Source organism: Calypte anna, chromosome 7 (genome assembly GCF_003957555.1).
Source record: "Calypte anna isolate BGI_N300 chromosome 7, bCalAnn1_v1.p, whole genome shotgun sequence".
NCBI lineage: Eukaryota > Metazoa > Chordata > Aves > Apodiformes > Trochilidae > Calypte > Calypte anna.
This window is the reverse complement of record NC_044253.1, coordinates 16,320,892-16,334,665: the sequence shown is the minus strand read 5'-3', so window position 1 is coordinate 16,334,665 and position 13,774 is coordinate 16,320,892. Positions and strand designations below refer to the sequence as shown.

Here is a 13,774-nt window from a genome sequence, read left to right as displayed (position 1 = left end):
GCTCCCCGCACCTGGGTCCGGGGGCCGCGGGGGGAGGCGGGAGCTATATTTATCCTCCCCGTCCTGCCTGACCTTTGCGTCGGGAACGGCCCTGGCCGGGCCGGCGGGGGCTATCTCGGCACGGCAGGGCCGGGCTGGCGGCAGCGATAAGCGTGAGCGGGGCGAGTCGCCTCGGCTTCGAGGACCTGGCCCGGGAGCGCGTCCCACGGCACCAAGACCTCTCCGGCCCGTTTCTGCGAGCAGCAATTGTGGGGCAGGGTGCCCCAGGGGGTGGGGTAGGACCGTGCAGCTCTGGGACGAGGGGGTGGGGAGACACAGAGGGTGCAGCTCCGGCGCCGGGGAGGGCGCGCGGGAGGCCGCCGGTGCCGGCTTGAGGGGGGCGGGGAGCGGGGCGGAGCGGAGCAGCGCGGGCGCCCGGCTGGCGGCGGAGAGGGGGCCCGGAGCGGGCCGGGGCCGGCGGGCCCAGCGCAGGTGAGCGCGAGCGGGGCCCGGGCAGGCAGCGGGACTGGCGGGGCGGAGAGCGGGGCCTCGGCCGCTTGTCCCGGGGCTGAGCGCCGCCGGCGCCGCCAGGGAATTGCCCCGGTACGGCCGCAGCCCCCGACCTGTCCCTCACCCCTTACGTGTGTTTCGCCGCCCGTTCCCCTCCGCCTGTCCCCTGTCTTTGCCCTTTAATTTCCCTGGCATTACGCTGCGTTTCTCCGTGCATTCCCTTGCGTTATCCTCCACCCGCCCACCCCGCGCATTGCTCCTGCATTGTCCCCAGTGTTAAACACACTCACCCGCTCAAGACCCAGTATCCCGCAGCCTTCCGCTCTCTGCTCTCTCACTGCCCTCTATGTCCGACTGCATCCCGGTTGTCCACCAGGGCCCAGGAAACTCTGGGTGCCCCAGTGCAGTTTTACCCCCCTGCCCAGGGCAGTGGCAGGCCCTGCAAGTATATCCTGGTGTGGTCCATCCCCAGGCAAAACTGACCTTGCTTGCATGCACAGCTGCATGCATGTTGGAACACTGCACGTTGTCCCATGTGTCCATTCCATGTCCATCAGTGCTTTGTCCTGTCCCAATATGTGGCCCGCTCTGCTTGGCCTTGTCACACCACCATGGGGGCCCTCTTTGCAGCTATACCCGACAGTCCATCCTGAGACTTTGCTCCCACTGTTCTTCTCTATGCAGCCAGTGACCTGCCAGGATGGTGGTGCTGCGGGGCTACTGTGAGGGCAACAGCTCCATCGCTCAGGCTTGGGTCCAGCAGGGCTTCCAGCCCTGTTTCTTCTTCACACTGGTGCCAGCCGTGCTGCTGAGTGTCTGCCTGCTGCTGGGTGCCCTGCAGTATGCCTGCTACGTCCGTTTCGGCCGTGCCATGGAGCCCAAGTACATCCCCCGCTCCCGCCTCTATGGTGGCCAGGTCCTGCTGTCCCTACTCCTGGCCCTGCAGCCCTTTGGTGGGCTACTGTGGCAAGCTGGGGGGCTGGGACAGCTCTATGGGTACATGTTTGTGCACGCCTGCCTCTGGGCCCTCGGCTGGGGCTGTGCAGTTGCCCTCCTGCAGCTGGAGCATACACGGGTACTGGCACATGACCGTACACGGGGCCATGGCACCGTCCTTCTCCTCTTCTGGGCACTGGCCTTTGCTGCCGAGAACTTGACCCTGGTGTGCTGGAGGAGCCCACTGTGGTGGTGGGCACTAGAGGACACGAACCAGAAGGTGGGCTCGGGGCCTGTGGGCAGGGAGGGGAATGGGGCCCTGTGTGGCGTGAGGGTGGAGGGGCTGCAGCATCATGATGCTGGAATGGGGTGTGCCTGCTGTGTCCTGCCATGCACAGGCTGTGCACACTCCAAGGTTGCACCCACACATTTGCTGTGTTATCTTGGCCCCAAGCCCAGCTATCATACATCTCTCTATACCTCCGTCTAGCTCAGCTCCTGCTTTTTCCTGGGCCAGCCCCAGGTGCAGAGGTGGGATGTATCTGCCTGCCCCCTACAGCTCTTTTCAACCCTGCTCCCCCCTAGGGTTGGGATACCCCAAGCTGGAGGGCACAGAGCCATATGCAGCAGGGAGGAAGGAAGGGGTCTAGGTGATACCTGAGGTGCTGCCTTCAGCTGAGGTTCCTCCTTAGCCTTGTGGGGTGTCCCCTTCCCCCTGGCTGCACTTCACACCAGGCCCATGCCCCACTACTTGACTCTCTTAGCTCATACATGCCACATGCCTGACCAGGCTGTGCTGAGGGCCAGCTGCAGCGCTAACTCTTCACTCTCCATCCAGGTACAGTTCAGCTTCTGGCTGCTGCGTTACATCTGCACATTCATGCTCTTCATCTTGGGCATGAAGGCCCCAGGGCTGCCCCGCAAGCCCTACATGCTGCTGATCAATGAGGAGGAACGGGATGTGGAGAACAGTCAGGTGAGTCCCAGGAACAGAGCAGTTTGGAGATTATGGCCAGGGTGGAGATGAGGAGAAAATGGAAATTCAGCTGCCATGGGATCAGTACCTTCAGGAGACCAGGGAGGAGCAAGGTTTAGAGCTGCCAAGCTCCCTGCGCACTGTCAGGAGGATGCAGTCTTGCTGGGAGGATGGAGCAGGAACCCTGAAAGAACAGGGCTAGTTTTCTTGGTGGGGTGTTCCCTGCGGCCAGTACCAGGGTGGTGACCCCTCCCTCTGCTCTCCCTAGCCACTCCTGCCTGATGGTAGCAGGACCACCTCCACCTGGAAGGATTTCCGGAGGAAGCTGCGGCTGCTCGTGCCATACATGTGGCCAAGAGGCAACCACCTTCTGCAGGGGCTGGTGCTGTTTTGCATGATGCTTATGGGGCTGGAGCGAGCCATCAATGTCTTCGTCCCCATCTACTACAAGAACATTGGTGAGGCTCCTGGAGCTCAGCATATGAGGATACCCATGGCCTCACGAAGTGTTGGGGGTGTCACAAGTGACCTTAGGGTCTTCAGAAAGCTGGCAGGAGCGGGGTCCTGGGAGTCAAGGATGAGCACTGGTGCCAATGGGATACTTGGCTGTACTCCCTGTCCCTCTGCCCTGACCCTTGCCACTCTCTCCCCAGTGAACAAGCTGACAGAGGGGGCTCCCTGGCACACCTTGGCATGGACTGTATGCATCTATGTGGGGCTGAAATTCCTGCAGGGTGGAGGTGCTGGTAAGGACTGACAGGAAGGACGGGGTGTAGGGGAGAGACAGCATGGGGCACATCATGTGCATCATGTGCATGCCAGCATGAGGCTGGAGAGGCCAGGGATGCCCTGATGACCCCATCACTGCTGCTTTCTCTTAGGAACAGCAACCAGGGCTGGTCCCATGTTGAGGCCCATCCCAAAGCCCTTTTTCCCAACTGGGCTTTCTGAGCTAGCTGCATGCCTTCACGTTACTGGTCCATGCTGACCATCCTGTGGTGCTCTGCAGGCTCCACCGGCTTTGTGAGCAACCTGCGCACCTTCCTGTGGGTGTGGGTGCAGCAGTTCACCAACCGGCAGGTGCAGGTGCAGCTCTTTGCCCACCTGCATGGGCTGTCCCTACGCTGGCATCTGGGCCGTCGCACTGGAGAGGTCCTGCGCAGTGTGGACCGTGGCACCAGCAGCATCAACAGCCTGCTCAGGTCAGACCATGTGCGCGGAGGGTGGGGGGCGGCCGGGCAGCCTCACCTTGCTGGGCTGATGTGCCGTTCCTTTTCCCACCCCACAGCTACATCGTCTTCAGCATCATCCCCACCATTGCAGACATCATCATTGGCATCGTTTACTTTACTTCAGTTTTCAGTGCCTGGTTTGGCCTTATCATCTTTGTGTGTATGAGCCTCTACTTGAGTAAGTGGTGGGTCAGGGTGCAGGACTGCTGTGCTGGGCTGTGAGGCAGCGGGCTCCTGATGACATAGTCCCCTCCTTCCTGCAGCTCTGACCATATTCATCACTGAATGGAGGACCAAGTACCGTCGGGACATGAACACACGGGACAATGAGGCCAAGTCCCGGGCTGTGGACTCACTCCTCAATTTCGAGACGGTACTTTAGGTGGTGAGGGGGTCGCTGAGCACTGCCTGGCACTGGGGGGAGCTGATCCAGGTGCTGACCCCAGCTCTGCATCTGGCAGGTGAAGTACTACAATGCGGAGAGCTATGAGGTGAACCGCTTTAATGATGCCATTGTCAAGTACCAGGTATGGTACAGCACCAATGAGGGAATCTGGGGGGAAGGAGCTGATCCTCACAGGCACCTCTGGGGAGGATGGAGCTCACCATGGGACTGATTTGGATGTGGCAGCATCCCGGAAGACCTTGCCTCTTCCAGGTCTCAGAGTGGAAGGTCAGTGCCTCATTGGGCCTCCTCAACCAGACCCAGAACCTAGTCATTGGCCTAGGGCTGCTGGCAGGTTCCCTGCTCTGTGCCTACTTCGTCATTGAAAACAAGCTGCAGGTAAGCCTAGTGCCAGCCTGGGCAGCCCCGTGCCTGAGGTGGGGCCTCGAGGCTGGTGGTGATGAGCACCTGTCCCCTGTGCCTTCCAGGTGGGGGACTTTGTCCTCTTTGGCACCTACATCATCCAGCTCTACACACCACTCAACTGGTTTGGGACTTACTACAGGTAATACTGGGAGCTGTGGGGGTGCATGGAGTCCCCCTCCCCATGGGCACCTGGGCCAGGATGTCCTCCCATAAAACCCTTCTCTGTGGTCTTTCCCTCCTTCCAGAATGATCCAGAACTCCTTTGTGGACATGGAGAACATGTTTGAGCTCTTCCATGAGGAGCAGGAGGTAGGTAGCACCTTCCTGGACACTGCACTCTGGCAGATCCCTGTGGTCCTGCCCTGGGGAGGGTCTGGATTTGAGGCTGTATCTCATCCTCCATCAGGTGAAGGATGTGGTGAACGCTGCTGACCTGCGCTTGGAGGCTGGGCGGATTGAGTTTGAGAATGTGCACTTCAGCTATGTGGATGGGTATGGGGAAGTGGGCATCGGGTGACAGGGTGGGACAAGTCAAGCTATGGGGCCTAGCAGAGGGATATGGGGCAGCGCAGGGAGCCCTGAGCCTCCCTCCATATCTTTCTCCCAGGAAGGAAATCCTGCAGGATGTCTCCTTCTCTGTGATGCCTGGGCAGACCCTGGCCCTGGTGAGAGTGGGACCTTGGGTGTGGGTTCACTGCTGGAGGGTGGAATGAGGGAAGAGAGGCTGGGGAATATGAGGGTTGAAAGAACAGAGCCCGAGTAGGGCTGGTCCTCCTCTGTCCAGCCCCTGGCTTCCAGCAGTGGAAGCCAGTCTCTGGTGCCTCCAAACCCCTTTACTGTTGCATGCAGGTGGGACCTTCAGGCTCAGGGAAGAGCACTGTCATTCGCCTGCTCTTTCGCTTCTATGATGTGCGGGGTGGCTGCATCCGCATTGATGGGCAGGACATCTCACAGGTGAGGGTGGGAGACCTCTGGGGATGGGTAGCAGGGGACATCAGCTCCTCTGGGCCTTGTAGTGCTGCTCAGTGAAGGCACTGACATCTCCCTAGAGCCCCTCTGGGGCTGATGTCTGTACCAGGAGTGAAGTGGTTGGGACAAATGTGGGACCCGTAGGCTTGAAACTCTGGAGACTGACCAGAGCTGTCCATAAAGGGCTGGGTTGCTGGCAAGGTCCCCCCATCTCAGGGTATAGGTTCAGTGAGCCTGTGGTGTTGGGGTGGCACTCTGGAGCAGACACTCTGCAAGGAGCAGGAAGTTGGGCTCACAGCTGGGGTATAGGACTTTTTTTTGGGGGGGTGTCTCTGTGGGAGATGTGTATTAAGCTGAGCCCTCCCCCTTGCCTCCCCAGGTGAAGCAGGCATCGCTGCGTGCTCACATCGGGGTGGTGCCCCAGGACACGGTGCTCTTCAATGACACCATTGCCAACAACATCCGCTATGGACGGGTTCTGGCCACTGACGAGGAGGTGCAGGAGGCAGCCCGGGCTGCTGACATCCATGACCGCATCCTTTCCTTCCCTGATGGTGAGACCCACGTGGACCCATCCTTGCCCTCCCCTGCCATTCTGGGGTCTCCCATGACCTTGTAGCTGTCCTCATGGATGTCCTTGGGTAACATCCCCCATGGGGACACATGTGACTCTGTGCCTTGCTTTTCTTCTCTGTGACAATGTTCCAGGCCTCAATCAACCCCTGGACAGGGAGAGGCTGAGGCTGTGCTGGGTGGCTGTGTAGTCCTGGTGGGACACCCCTATACAGCAGAGCCCCAGTCCTCACCCCAGTCTCAGAGAGCACCAGCACACCACAGTCCTACCCTTGTGCCTGCAGGATACAACACCCAGGTGGGAGAGCGGGGGCTGAAGCTGAGCGGTGGGGAGAAGCAGCGCGTCGCCATCGCACGCACCATCCTGAAGGGTCCCAACATCATCCTGCTGGATGAGGTAATGGCCAGTGGCCCACATCCCAGCCTTGCCATGTTTTGCAGTAGCCCCCACCCCAGTGGCTGCTTGCTCTGCCCCCTGTCCCTTCCCCACACCTTGCATCTCCCCCAGGCCACGTCCGCACTTGACACAGAGACTGAGAGGAACATCCAGGCTTCCCTGGCCAAGGTTTGCGCCCACCGTACCACCATCGTTGTTGCACACAGGTAGGGTTGGAAGAAAGGGCTGATACGGGAGGTACTGAGCTCTCGGAGCTGGCCAGCCTCCTGTAGAGGGACTCAAAGACCTGTCCTCCAGCCTGGGATGTGACACCTCTGTGATTGTGGCTCCTTGCATTGTGAAAACTTCCCCAGGCCCTCTCCTCTGGGCCAGGATAAGCCCTTGTCTTTCCCTCCAGGCTCTCTACCGTGGTAGGCGCAGACCAGATCCTGGTGCTCAAGGATGGGCGCATTGCAGAGCGAGGGAGGTGAGCACAGGGCTAGGGCTTGGTGCTATCTGCTGCCAGGACCCTCTGCCCAGCTTTGGGGCCAACTTGGGACACTGTGACCCACATTCTCCCCGCAGGCACGAGGAGCTGCTGCAGAGGGGTGGTGTGTATGCAGGCATGTGGCTGCATCAGCAGGCTGGGGATGAGGGTGAGAGCAAGGAGCACCGCACTGAGAAGCCCCAGGGCAGCAAGAAGGGGCCTTGATCATGTCCAGGGACTCTGCTGTGACACTGACCTGGAGCCCAGTCCCCCGCGCTGCCAGGGAGCCCTTTGCTGGCTGTGGTCCAGGGTCCCGTGTACCCCAGGAGCTGCAGGGGCTGGGTTGGACACTCCAGTACGTTTGTACCTGTTTGTTTTGCTGTTGTGTAGTTTCTTAAACCAGGTCCTTCCCAGTGCTGTGCCTGTAATGCTGTGGGCAGGGAACGCGCGTGCAGGACACCCCAGGGAGCCGTGCTGCGGGCAGGGCAACTGCCCTTGGGTTGCCCAGCAGCTTTGTCACAGGGTTGTGCTCCTTGGGCGAGGGGCAGCGCTGACTGTCAGTGCTCACCCCAGAAAGAGCCAAGCACGGCAGGGGCTGCATTCTGATGGCAAAGGCAGCAGCAGTGCAGCCAGGGGCCACTTCAGGCCCATGTGCCACCCCCTTGCATACCCCATCCACACTGGGCTGAACACAGGACTGCTCCTGCAAAGCAGCTCCGCACCTTGTGCTATGCTTTTATTTCCTCGCAAGCAGCACGTTGACAAGTCTTGGCCTTCTTTCAGCTCAGCTCAGCTTCTTTCCACCTCCTGCCGCCTGGAGAGGGGGCACTGCCAGCAGATAACCCGCTGTGTGGTGCTGAGTGGACAGCCCAGCCCTGTGCAGCATCAGGCACAGCCCCACGGGGGGGAGCAGCTCCAGCAGAGAAGCTGGAGAGAGCCGGTGGGAAAGCAGAACCGCTCTGCACAGCTGCAAGCCCCCCTGCAAGAGGTCAGCAGGACAAGTTCCCCAAACCTTGCTCCCAAACACGAGCAAGGAAGGGCTGGCTCCTGGCTCGGGGCCTTCTTTTGCAAGAAGGCATTCTGTGCTGCTGCTTCCCTGGAGAGGATCCACCATAGCATGGCTGGAAAGGTGATGTTCCTACCCCAGCAGCAGTAATACAGGGTCCTGAGATAGTTGAGGGCAGCAGAAGAGCAACGAGCAGCAGGAAGGCAGCTGCAGTCCTGCATGAGCGACATGAGCACAGTCAAGTCACTGCTAAGGTTACTTTTCACTTAACTGCCCTCATTAAAGAAAAACCAGAAAGGAAACACGGCTCCATTCATTCTCGGAGAGGTCCTGGATCCTGGCCGAGTCGGGTAAGGCCCAACATGCTCTTATGTATACAAACAGCAGAGGAGGCACCGAGGGCATGGGGAGCGGGGAAGGGGTGGACTTCGTGCTGCCAGGAGGCCAAACATTCAGCTGTGCCATGCTCGTGTGATTGTCCCAGCCACAGCTGCCCTTTACTGAGGCCCTGGCATAGCCAACCCAAGCGTGAAATGCAGCCTCCTGCTTCTGCAAGCAGGCAGCTGTATCCCAGCCATGTGCCCGAGCAAGCAGAGATGTCCCCACTCGGCACTACCCTCACCACATGGCCAGGGCAGCTGTGGATAAATACACGCTGCGATTGCTGCTTGGTCAGTGTGTGTTCAGCCTTGTCCCACACCATCTTCATCTCTCCAGGAACATCAGCAATTTGCTGCACTGATTTTATACAGCTACTAGGGCTGAGGTGTCACTGTGTTTGGTGGCTTGCTTACAGCCCCCAGGGAGATGAGCTGTCCCTCGTGAGGGGCTCTTATTGTTGTCCAGGCCAGAACCCCACAGCATCCATATCCACTCCTTGAGTCACAAGCATAATCCCACCTCCACCAGCATCACCTGCCCTGTGTGACTAGGACATGCAGCAGTTGGATGGCTTTGAACCATGGGCCTAGAATGGGAAGAAGCACAAAGTGAGCAAGGGAAGATGGGTTTCTTCCTCTGTCCTATGAGGGGTGATGTCCAGTGCTCAAGTCCCCAGGGCTGAGGTGCTCAGCAGTGCCACTGCCCCGGGCCAGTCTGCCCTCCTGGTGAGAAAAGTGACCCTAGACAGAGCCCAGAAACAGAAGCCTGGGAAGACCATGACACAGGCAGATTGGGATCAACCCCACCACAGCACAGAGCCTCCAGGCAGCCTCTTACCTGTCGCTGCAACTGCTGGTACTCAGCTTCGCTCGCTGACAGTGCCTGGGCCAGTGCCAGATCCTCCTCCTCCTGCGTGCTGCTGGGGACAGTGATGCACAGTATGCCTCTGCCTCCCCTGAGCTCACCACCCCAGAGCCCTTTGGGGTGGCAGGATCTCCAGTCACTTCAACCCTCCCAGGAGCAGGAAGAAACTGGGGAGGGACAAGGGGATCCAGCTGGGACTGGCAGCCAGTACCCTGGGCCAAGGAGAATCATGTTAGCTCCAGTCTGTAAGATGGTGCTTTTAGCAGCACCAAGATACGTGCCCAAGGACAGCACATGGGCTACCAGGTGTCCTCTGTGGAGACCCCTACTCCACCTGTCGTGCTCTAGCTGTGCTCATTAGCTGACAATTGGTCAGACAGTTTGCCCTACTCAGGGCTGTCAGTCACTGTCCCCTCCCTGCACCCGAGGGCTTGCTCCCTGAACAGAGCTCCATGATGACTCTGGACTCTTCTTCTGTCAGCTAAAAGGAATGTCATCCTAGAGCCACATGATTCTGCACCCAGCACCTCACACATGCAGGTTTGGGGCATGACACCACGTGGCCTGCATACCTGGGTGGCTGAGCTGAGTTTCGTGCTGACTCTGCCAGGGATATCTCCAGAGCTCGCTGCAGTGCCTCTTCCTCACTCTGAAACAAAACATCACCAGCTTGGCTGAGGTGGCAGGAGGCAGCCCTGAAGGACAGGCAGCAGGGATAATCTTGCCTGGCCAAGGGTGGGTGCATTTCCCCTCTCCAGTGCCAGCCAAGGCAAGGTAAGTCTTGGGCAAGGTAAAGGCCCTGGGCTCAGGATACGTGCAGCTGTCTAATGCTGCCTAAGGAAATGCAGACTTGCCTGCCAGTTAGGGGGCATGGTAAGAATACCAGTGTGAAGCAGCTTCTATCCTACACCTCTGCTCTTGGCTTGCAGAACAGAAAGACAGCACCCAGGGACAGCAGCCAGTGCACGTTGTCCCTTTGGGAAAAGCTGAGAACCAAGTGCAGCCAAAAGCTGCTATCTGCAGGAGCTCCACTGAGCATCTGCAATCCCTGTTTGACAGAGGAGGCCCAGCTGGGGAGCACCACGGTCACCTACAGAATATGGGCTACAAAGCAGTTGCTGCAGTAGCTCTCCAGAGCACAGATACCACCCAAACCTACCCCAATTGCCCAGACCAGGCCACTCACCAGCCCATTCTGCAGCATGACAGCTGGAGGGGAGGTGCCATGAGTCTGCAACACAGATGCTCTGCCTCCTCTGCGAACAGATAAGCTGGGTTATTACCAAGCCCTGGTGAGAGCACATAGCCCTGCTAGTGCACAGGTCTAGCAGGGAGCTGTTGCTCCTGTATCCCATGGGGAGCCAAGCTGAGCCTGGTCACACCCACCTCTGAATTATGAGTCAGGGCTATCACTATACCTGGCAGAAGCTGGAGAAGAGGGGCTGCCTGATGCCTGGGCAACTCCACTGCTCAATGCAGTGACTGTTTTGGAGGAGGATGCTTGGGCTCTTGCAACTGCAGCATGCCTAGGACAGACAGGACACAACTACTTTGCCATCATGGGCAAGCCCTGGGCACTTAACACCCAGCGAAATGAAGCTGGATAAGTAAGACACCTCCCTTGCATCCAGCTCCCTCTCTTCCTCCCAGGGGCACCCAGGCTGTGGCTCAGCTATGCCCAAGAGTTTCAAGCACCACTTCTCTCCTTGAAAAACTATTCCAGGATAATGAGAAACCATCAGCTATAGAATAAGGGGCCAGGCAGAGAAGCAAAAGAAAACCAGCCCACTGGTGGCTTCTGCGGAAGGAAGAGACAACATATACAGCTATGCTGACTCTACAAACCTTAATGCTTAATTCCCTATCTGGCAAGCACAGCCCTGTCCCTGTCAGCCCATCTGTGCTCAGGTTCTCACCCTGCTGCAGAGAGGGGACGCCCTGCCCCGCTGCAGTCGTGGTCCAGGGGATGCCGATGCTTGAGGCAGTAATTCTTGTGGCACTGGTCACAGATCACCTTCATCATCTCTTTCTGCTTGCAGCCAGGCTTCAAACACTTGTTGGTGAAGATCTGAAAGATGACATGGCTATGGTGAAAATAAAAAATGCCCTGTGGGGCCAGGGCTGTCCCCTCTCTCCACACCAGGCCCTGGGCACTGAGCAGTTTTCTCTCCCAGTGCCACTTCAGTTGGGGCTCTGGTGTTTGCCTCCAAGTATTAGTTTTCTCTAATAGTTCATTAGTGACTCACTAGTCCTTCAGTTTCCATAAACAAAGGTTCCCATGATTACAGAACACACAGCAGGAGACAGACTGCCCTGCCCAGGGACTTCTGTCTGCCCTGCTGGGCAGTGTGGACAGCCTGGAGCCCTCCAGCTGCTGCTGGGATGGATTCCTGCAGGGCCCCTCCTTGCAGCAATTCACTTTCCTGGCAAGAAGGGGCAGCTAATTGCTGCTTGCATTTTTCTAATGGCAGCATGCAGCTTCCCATCCTCATGTCCCAGGTGGCTTACCAGCCCCACCTCCATGGCAACTTCATCCCCAGACTCACACCAGAAAGCCCTACAGAGATGCATTCACCTCCAGCCCACCAACCCTTCCTGCCCTCAGCCCAAACAGAGCTGGCAGTGGGCAGGGCTGAGTTGCATGTTGTTTTCCTCCCAAACTTCAGCAGGGACCCAGTGGAGCTCAGCAGTGAGATGAAGAGCACACAGTTCCTACCTTACGCTTACGCTGTGCAGGGTCAGACTTGCAGTCACGATCAATGTGTTCACCCACCACAACATCAGGCATCTCCCCCCTCCTCACAGGGACTGGAGTGTTGCAGAGGGGACACACAGGGACCTGCACATCCTGCAGAGACAAGAAAAGGGGGCTTGGAGCAGACAGCCAGCCAGCCCGGAGTGCTCTGTGGCAGGCCACTCTCTGCTGCAGCTCGCACAGCACTACCTACAGTTTGAGGTCCTGCTTGCCACCCCCCAATGAACTTGCTGTTTCTGACCCAGCAGCTGCAACAGGCACAGCCACACTCTGTGGGAAGGGATGACAGCTGGGCTGAAAGATGCTCAAATAATTTCATGCAGTGGAAGAGGGTGGGCTTGAAGCTTGTGGCACTGAGATGCAGATCCAAGCTTTCAGGGACACTGCTGGGCTCAGCACAAAGCCCAACAGGGACTTCTCAAGTGACCAAATAAGTTACAAATTCTTTTGATTGCTGGGAAGGCTTGGCACCTCTGTGTGCAAGGCTGAGTTAGGCCTCTCTGCACTTACCTTCTTGTAGGCAGAGGTGCAGTCATGCTGGGCATATGCAATGTGGTCAGTGCAGAAGATCTGCTCACAGGCATCACACTTCAAGGGGAGAAAGTCTGGGAGCAGAGAAGATGCAATGAGCAGCGAGTGTTGAGAGGTGCCTCCCATACCTCCCGAGGGCACAGCCCTGACCCGTGGCCAAACCAGGGCCGTTCCTCTCTTTTCCAGCTCCCAGCTGAGAAAGAGAAGGGCAGAAGGTCCATCTTCAGACATGCCCAGGGCTCACTCCTTCCCGGGTTCAAGAGAAGCACCCTGGGATCGCACCGAGCTCCTGGAGAGGCTGCCGGCCTCCATCCAGAGGTGCTGCTGCAGCCGCAGTGGGGTTCACCTTCCCGGGATGGCCGCTGCCCCGTTCCCCGGGGAAGGACGAGCCCCGGAGAGCCCCGCTGGGCCGCACCCTCGCCTGCAGCACCAAGGGCCAGGCGCCTGCCTGCTCCCCGTCCCGCTGCCCATGGGCAAAAGCTGCAGAGTCCCCCGGGAACACAGATCCAGCAGGGACAGTCCCGAACTACCGGCACCGGCGGCCCGCCCCGCCTCGGCAGAGCCCCTGGTCCGCTCCGCTAAGGGCAGCCCGGCCGGCATCCCCCGCCCTTCACACCGCCCAGCCCCTGCCCCGCTGCTCCCCTTCGCCCCCGCGGAGGCCGTGCGGGCCGCTCCGCGCCTCCTCGACGCGGGCCTACGGCTGCCGGGGCCTCCTGTCCCCCTGCCTCCCTCCCTGCCCCTCCGGCGCCCCTCACCTAGGCGCTGACAGGGGGCCCAGGAGCAGTGATCGCCCAGGTCCGGGAACTCCATGGCGTCCGCCACCGGCCCGGGCTCGGCCCCGCTTCCGGCACGGCGTCACACGGGGCGGGGACGCCCCTGCCCGCCCTCCCCGGGCTCTGTTCGCCCCCGGAGCGTCCAGCGCCCGCAGGCTCGTCCTAACTGTGCGGTCCGGAGGGACCCTCCCCGGCAGGGGGCAAGGCTGGGGGCACGGGGAAGCTCAGGGGCGGCATCGGAGCCGCCCGAGCCACAGTATGGCTTGGGTTGGAAAAAAAAAAGACCTTGAAGGCGATGGAGAGTTGGGGAAGTGCTGTGGGTTTGCTTCAGTGGTGGGGAAACCAAAGAGCTCACCCTTTGCTGGATCCTCCTCCCAGATACCCTCTGCAGGCAGGCAGGCAGGGAAGGGTTTGGTTTGCACTCTCGTGCCTTGACAAGGAGAACCCCACATACCTCAGGACAAGGGAGACCACCTCCGCCCCCTGCCCCCACCCTAGGCACACGGACTGGAGGGATGTGGCTCCTCGGGGACAGCCCTCAACTTTCTGACGGTGTATTACGGCATCCACGCCCATCTTGGTATATTCCATAATCTCCAGCTCTTTACTGCCTGA

The 13,774-nt window shown here is 59.3% G+C and overlaps 2 protein-coding genes across 13 annotated transcripts; one reads left to right on the top strand and one right to left on the bottom strand.

Annotated features, from left to right (window-relative positions):
* Positions 1-101: 101 nt before the first annotated feature.
* ABCB6 (ATP binding cassette subfamily B member 6 (Langereis blood group)) lies at positions 102-7,712 on the top strand. 6 transcript variants are annotated; one of them, XR_003987751.1, is made up of 21 exons: positions 388-471; positions 1,174-1,705; positions 2,264-2,401; positions 2,670-2,859; positions 3,055-3,147; positions 3,411-3,603; positions 3,690-3,811; positions 3,897-4,006; positions 4,095-4,160; positions 4,292-4,417; positions 4,507-4,583; positions 4,690-4,753; positions 4,851-4,936; positions 5,052-5,109; positions 5,294-5,398; positions 5,793-5,967; positions 6,271-6,383; positions 6,495-6,589; positions 6,781-6,849; positions 6,948-7,204; positions 7,633-7,712. XR_003987751.1 is itself a non-coding variant. In XM_030454252.1 (20 exons), the coding sequence occupies exons 2-20, from the start codon at positions 1,190-1,192 to the stop codon at positions 7,072-7,074; spliced, it is 2,523 nt and encodes an 840-aa protein (XP_030310112.1). In that variant the 5' UTR covers positions 102-275; positions 1,178-1,189; the 3' UTR covers positions 7,075-7,586. The 6 variants fall into 6 exon arrangements, 5 of the variants coding, with proteins under 5 accessions (XP_030310112.1, XP_030310108.1, XP_030310107.1 ...); XM_030454252.1 differs by lacking the exons at positions 388-471; positions 7,633-7,712 and adding an exon at positions 102-275 and having other exon boundaries at positions 1,178-1,705; positions 6,948-7,586; XM_030454248.1 differs by lacking the exons at positions 388-471; positions 7,633-7,712 and adding an exon at positions 102-275 and having other exon boundaries at positions 6,948-7,586.
* Positions 7,713-7,982: 270 nt separating this feature from the next.
* ZFAND2B (zinc finger AN1-type containing 2B) lies at positions 7,983-13,266 on the bottom strand. Of its 7 annotated transcripts, none has more exons than XM_030454253.1 (9): positions 13,142-13,266; positions 12,366-12,460; positions 11,817-11,948; positions 11,017-11,168; positions 10,519-10,626; positions 10,287-10,356; positions 9,673-9,749; positions 9,074-9,155; positions 7,983-8,822 (listed from the first exon to the last, which is right to left on the bottom strand). In XM_030454253.1, the coding sequence occupies exons 1-9, from the start codon at positions 13,194-13,196 to the stop codon at positions 8,784-8,786; spliced, it is 810 nt and encodes a 269-aa protein (XP_030310113.1). In that variant the 5' UTR covers positions 13,197-13,266; the 3' UTR covers positions 7,983-8,783. The 7 variants fall into 7 exon arrangements, with proteins under 7 accessions (XP_030310113.1, XP_030310114.1, XP_030310117.1 ...); XM_030454254.1 differs by having other exon boundaries at positions 9,074-9,152; XM_030454257.1 differs by lacking the exon at positions 10,519-10,626.
* Between the last annotated feature and the right edge of the window lie 508 nt (positions 13,267-13,774).

What these genes read in the sequence shown, in the direction of transcription:
- ABCB6 (XM_030454252.1), top strand. Translation starts at nt 1,190, where the DNA reads ATGGTGGTGCTGCGGGGCTACTGTGAGGGCAACAGCTCCATCGCTCAG. An exon ending in ATGCCATTGTCAAGTACCAG is followed by an intron (nt 4,161 to 4,291) that starts GTATGGTACAGC and finishes TGCCTCTTCCAG; the next exon opens with GTCTCAGAGTGGAAGGTCAG. An exon ending in ACATCATCCTGCTGGATGAG is followed by an intron (nt 6,384 to 6,494) that starts GTAATGGCCAGT and finishes CATCTCCCCCAG; the next exon opens with GCCACGTCCGCACTTGACAC.
- ZFAND2B (XM_030454253.1), bottom strand. Translation starts at nt 13,196, where the DNA reads ATGGAGTTCCCGGACCTGGGCGATCACTGCTCCTGGGCCCCCTGTCAG. An exon ending in CTGCACAGCGTAAGCGTAAG is followed by an intron (nt 11,169 to 11,816) that starts GTAGGAACTGTG and finishes GTCATCTTTCAG; the next exon opens with ATCTTCACCAACAAGTGTTT. An exon ending in CGTCCCCTCTCTGCAGCAGG is followed by an intron (nt 10,627 to 11,016) that starts GTGAGAACCTGA and finishes TGTCTGTCCTAG; the next exon opens with GCATGCTGCAGTTGCAAGAG.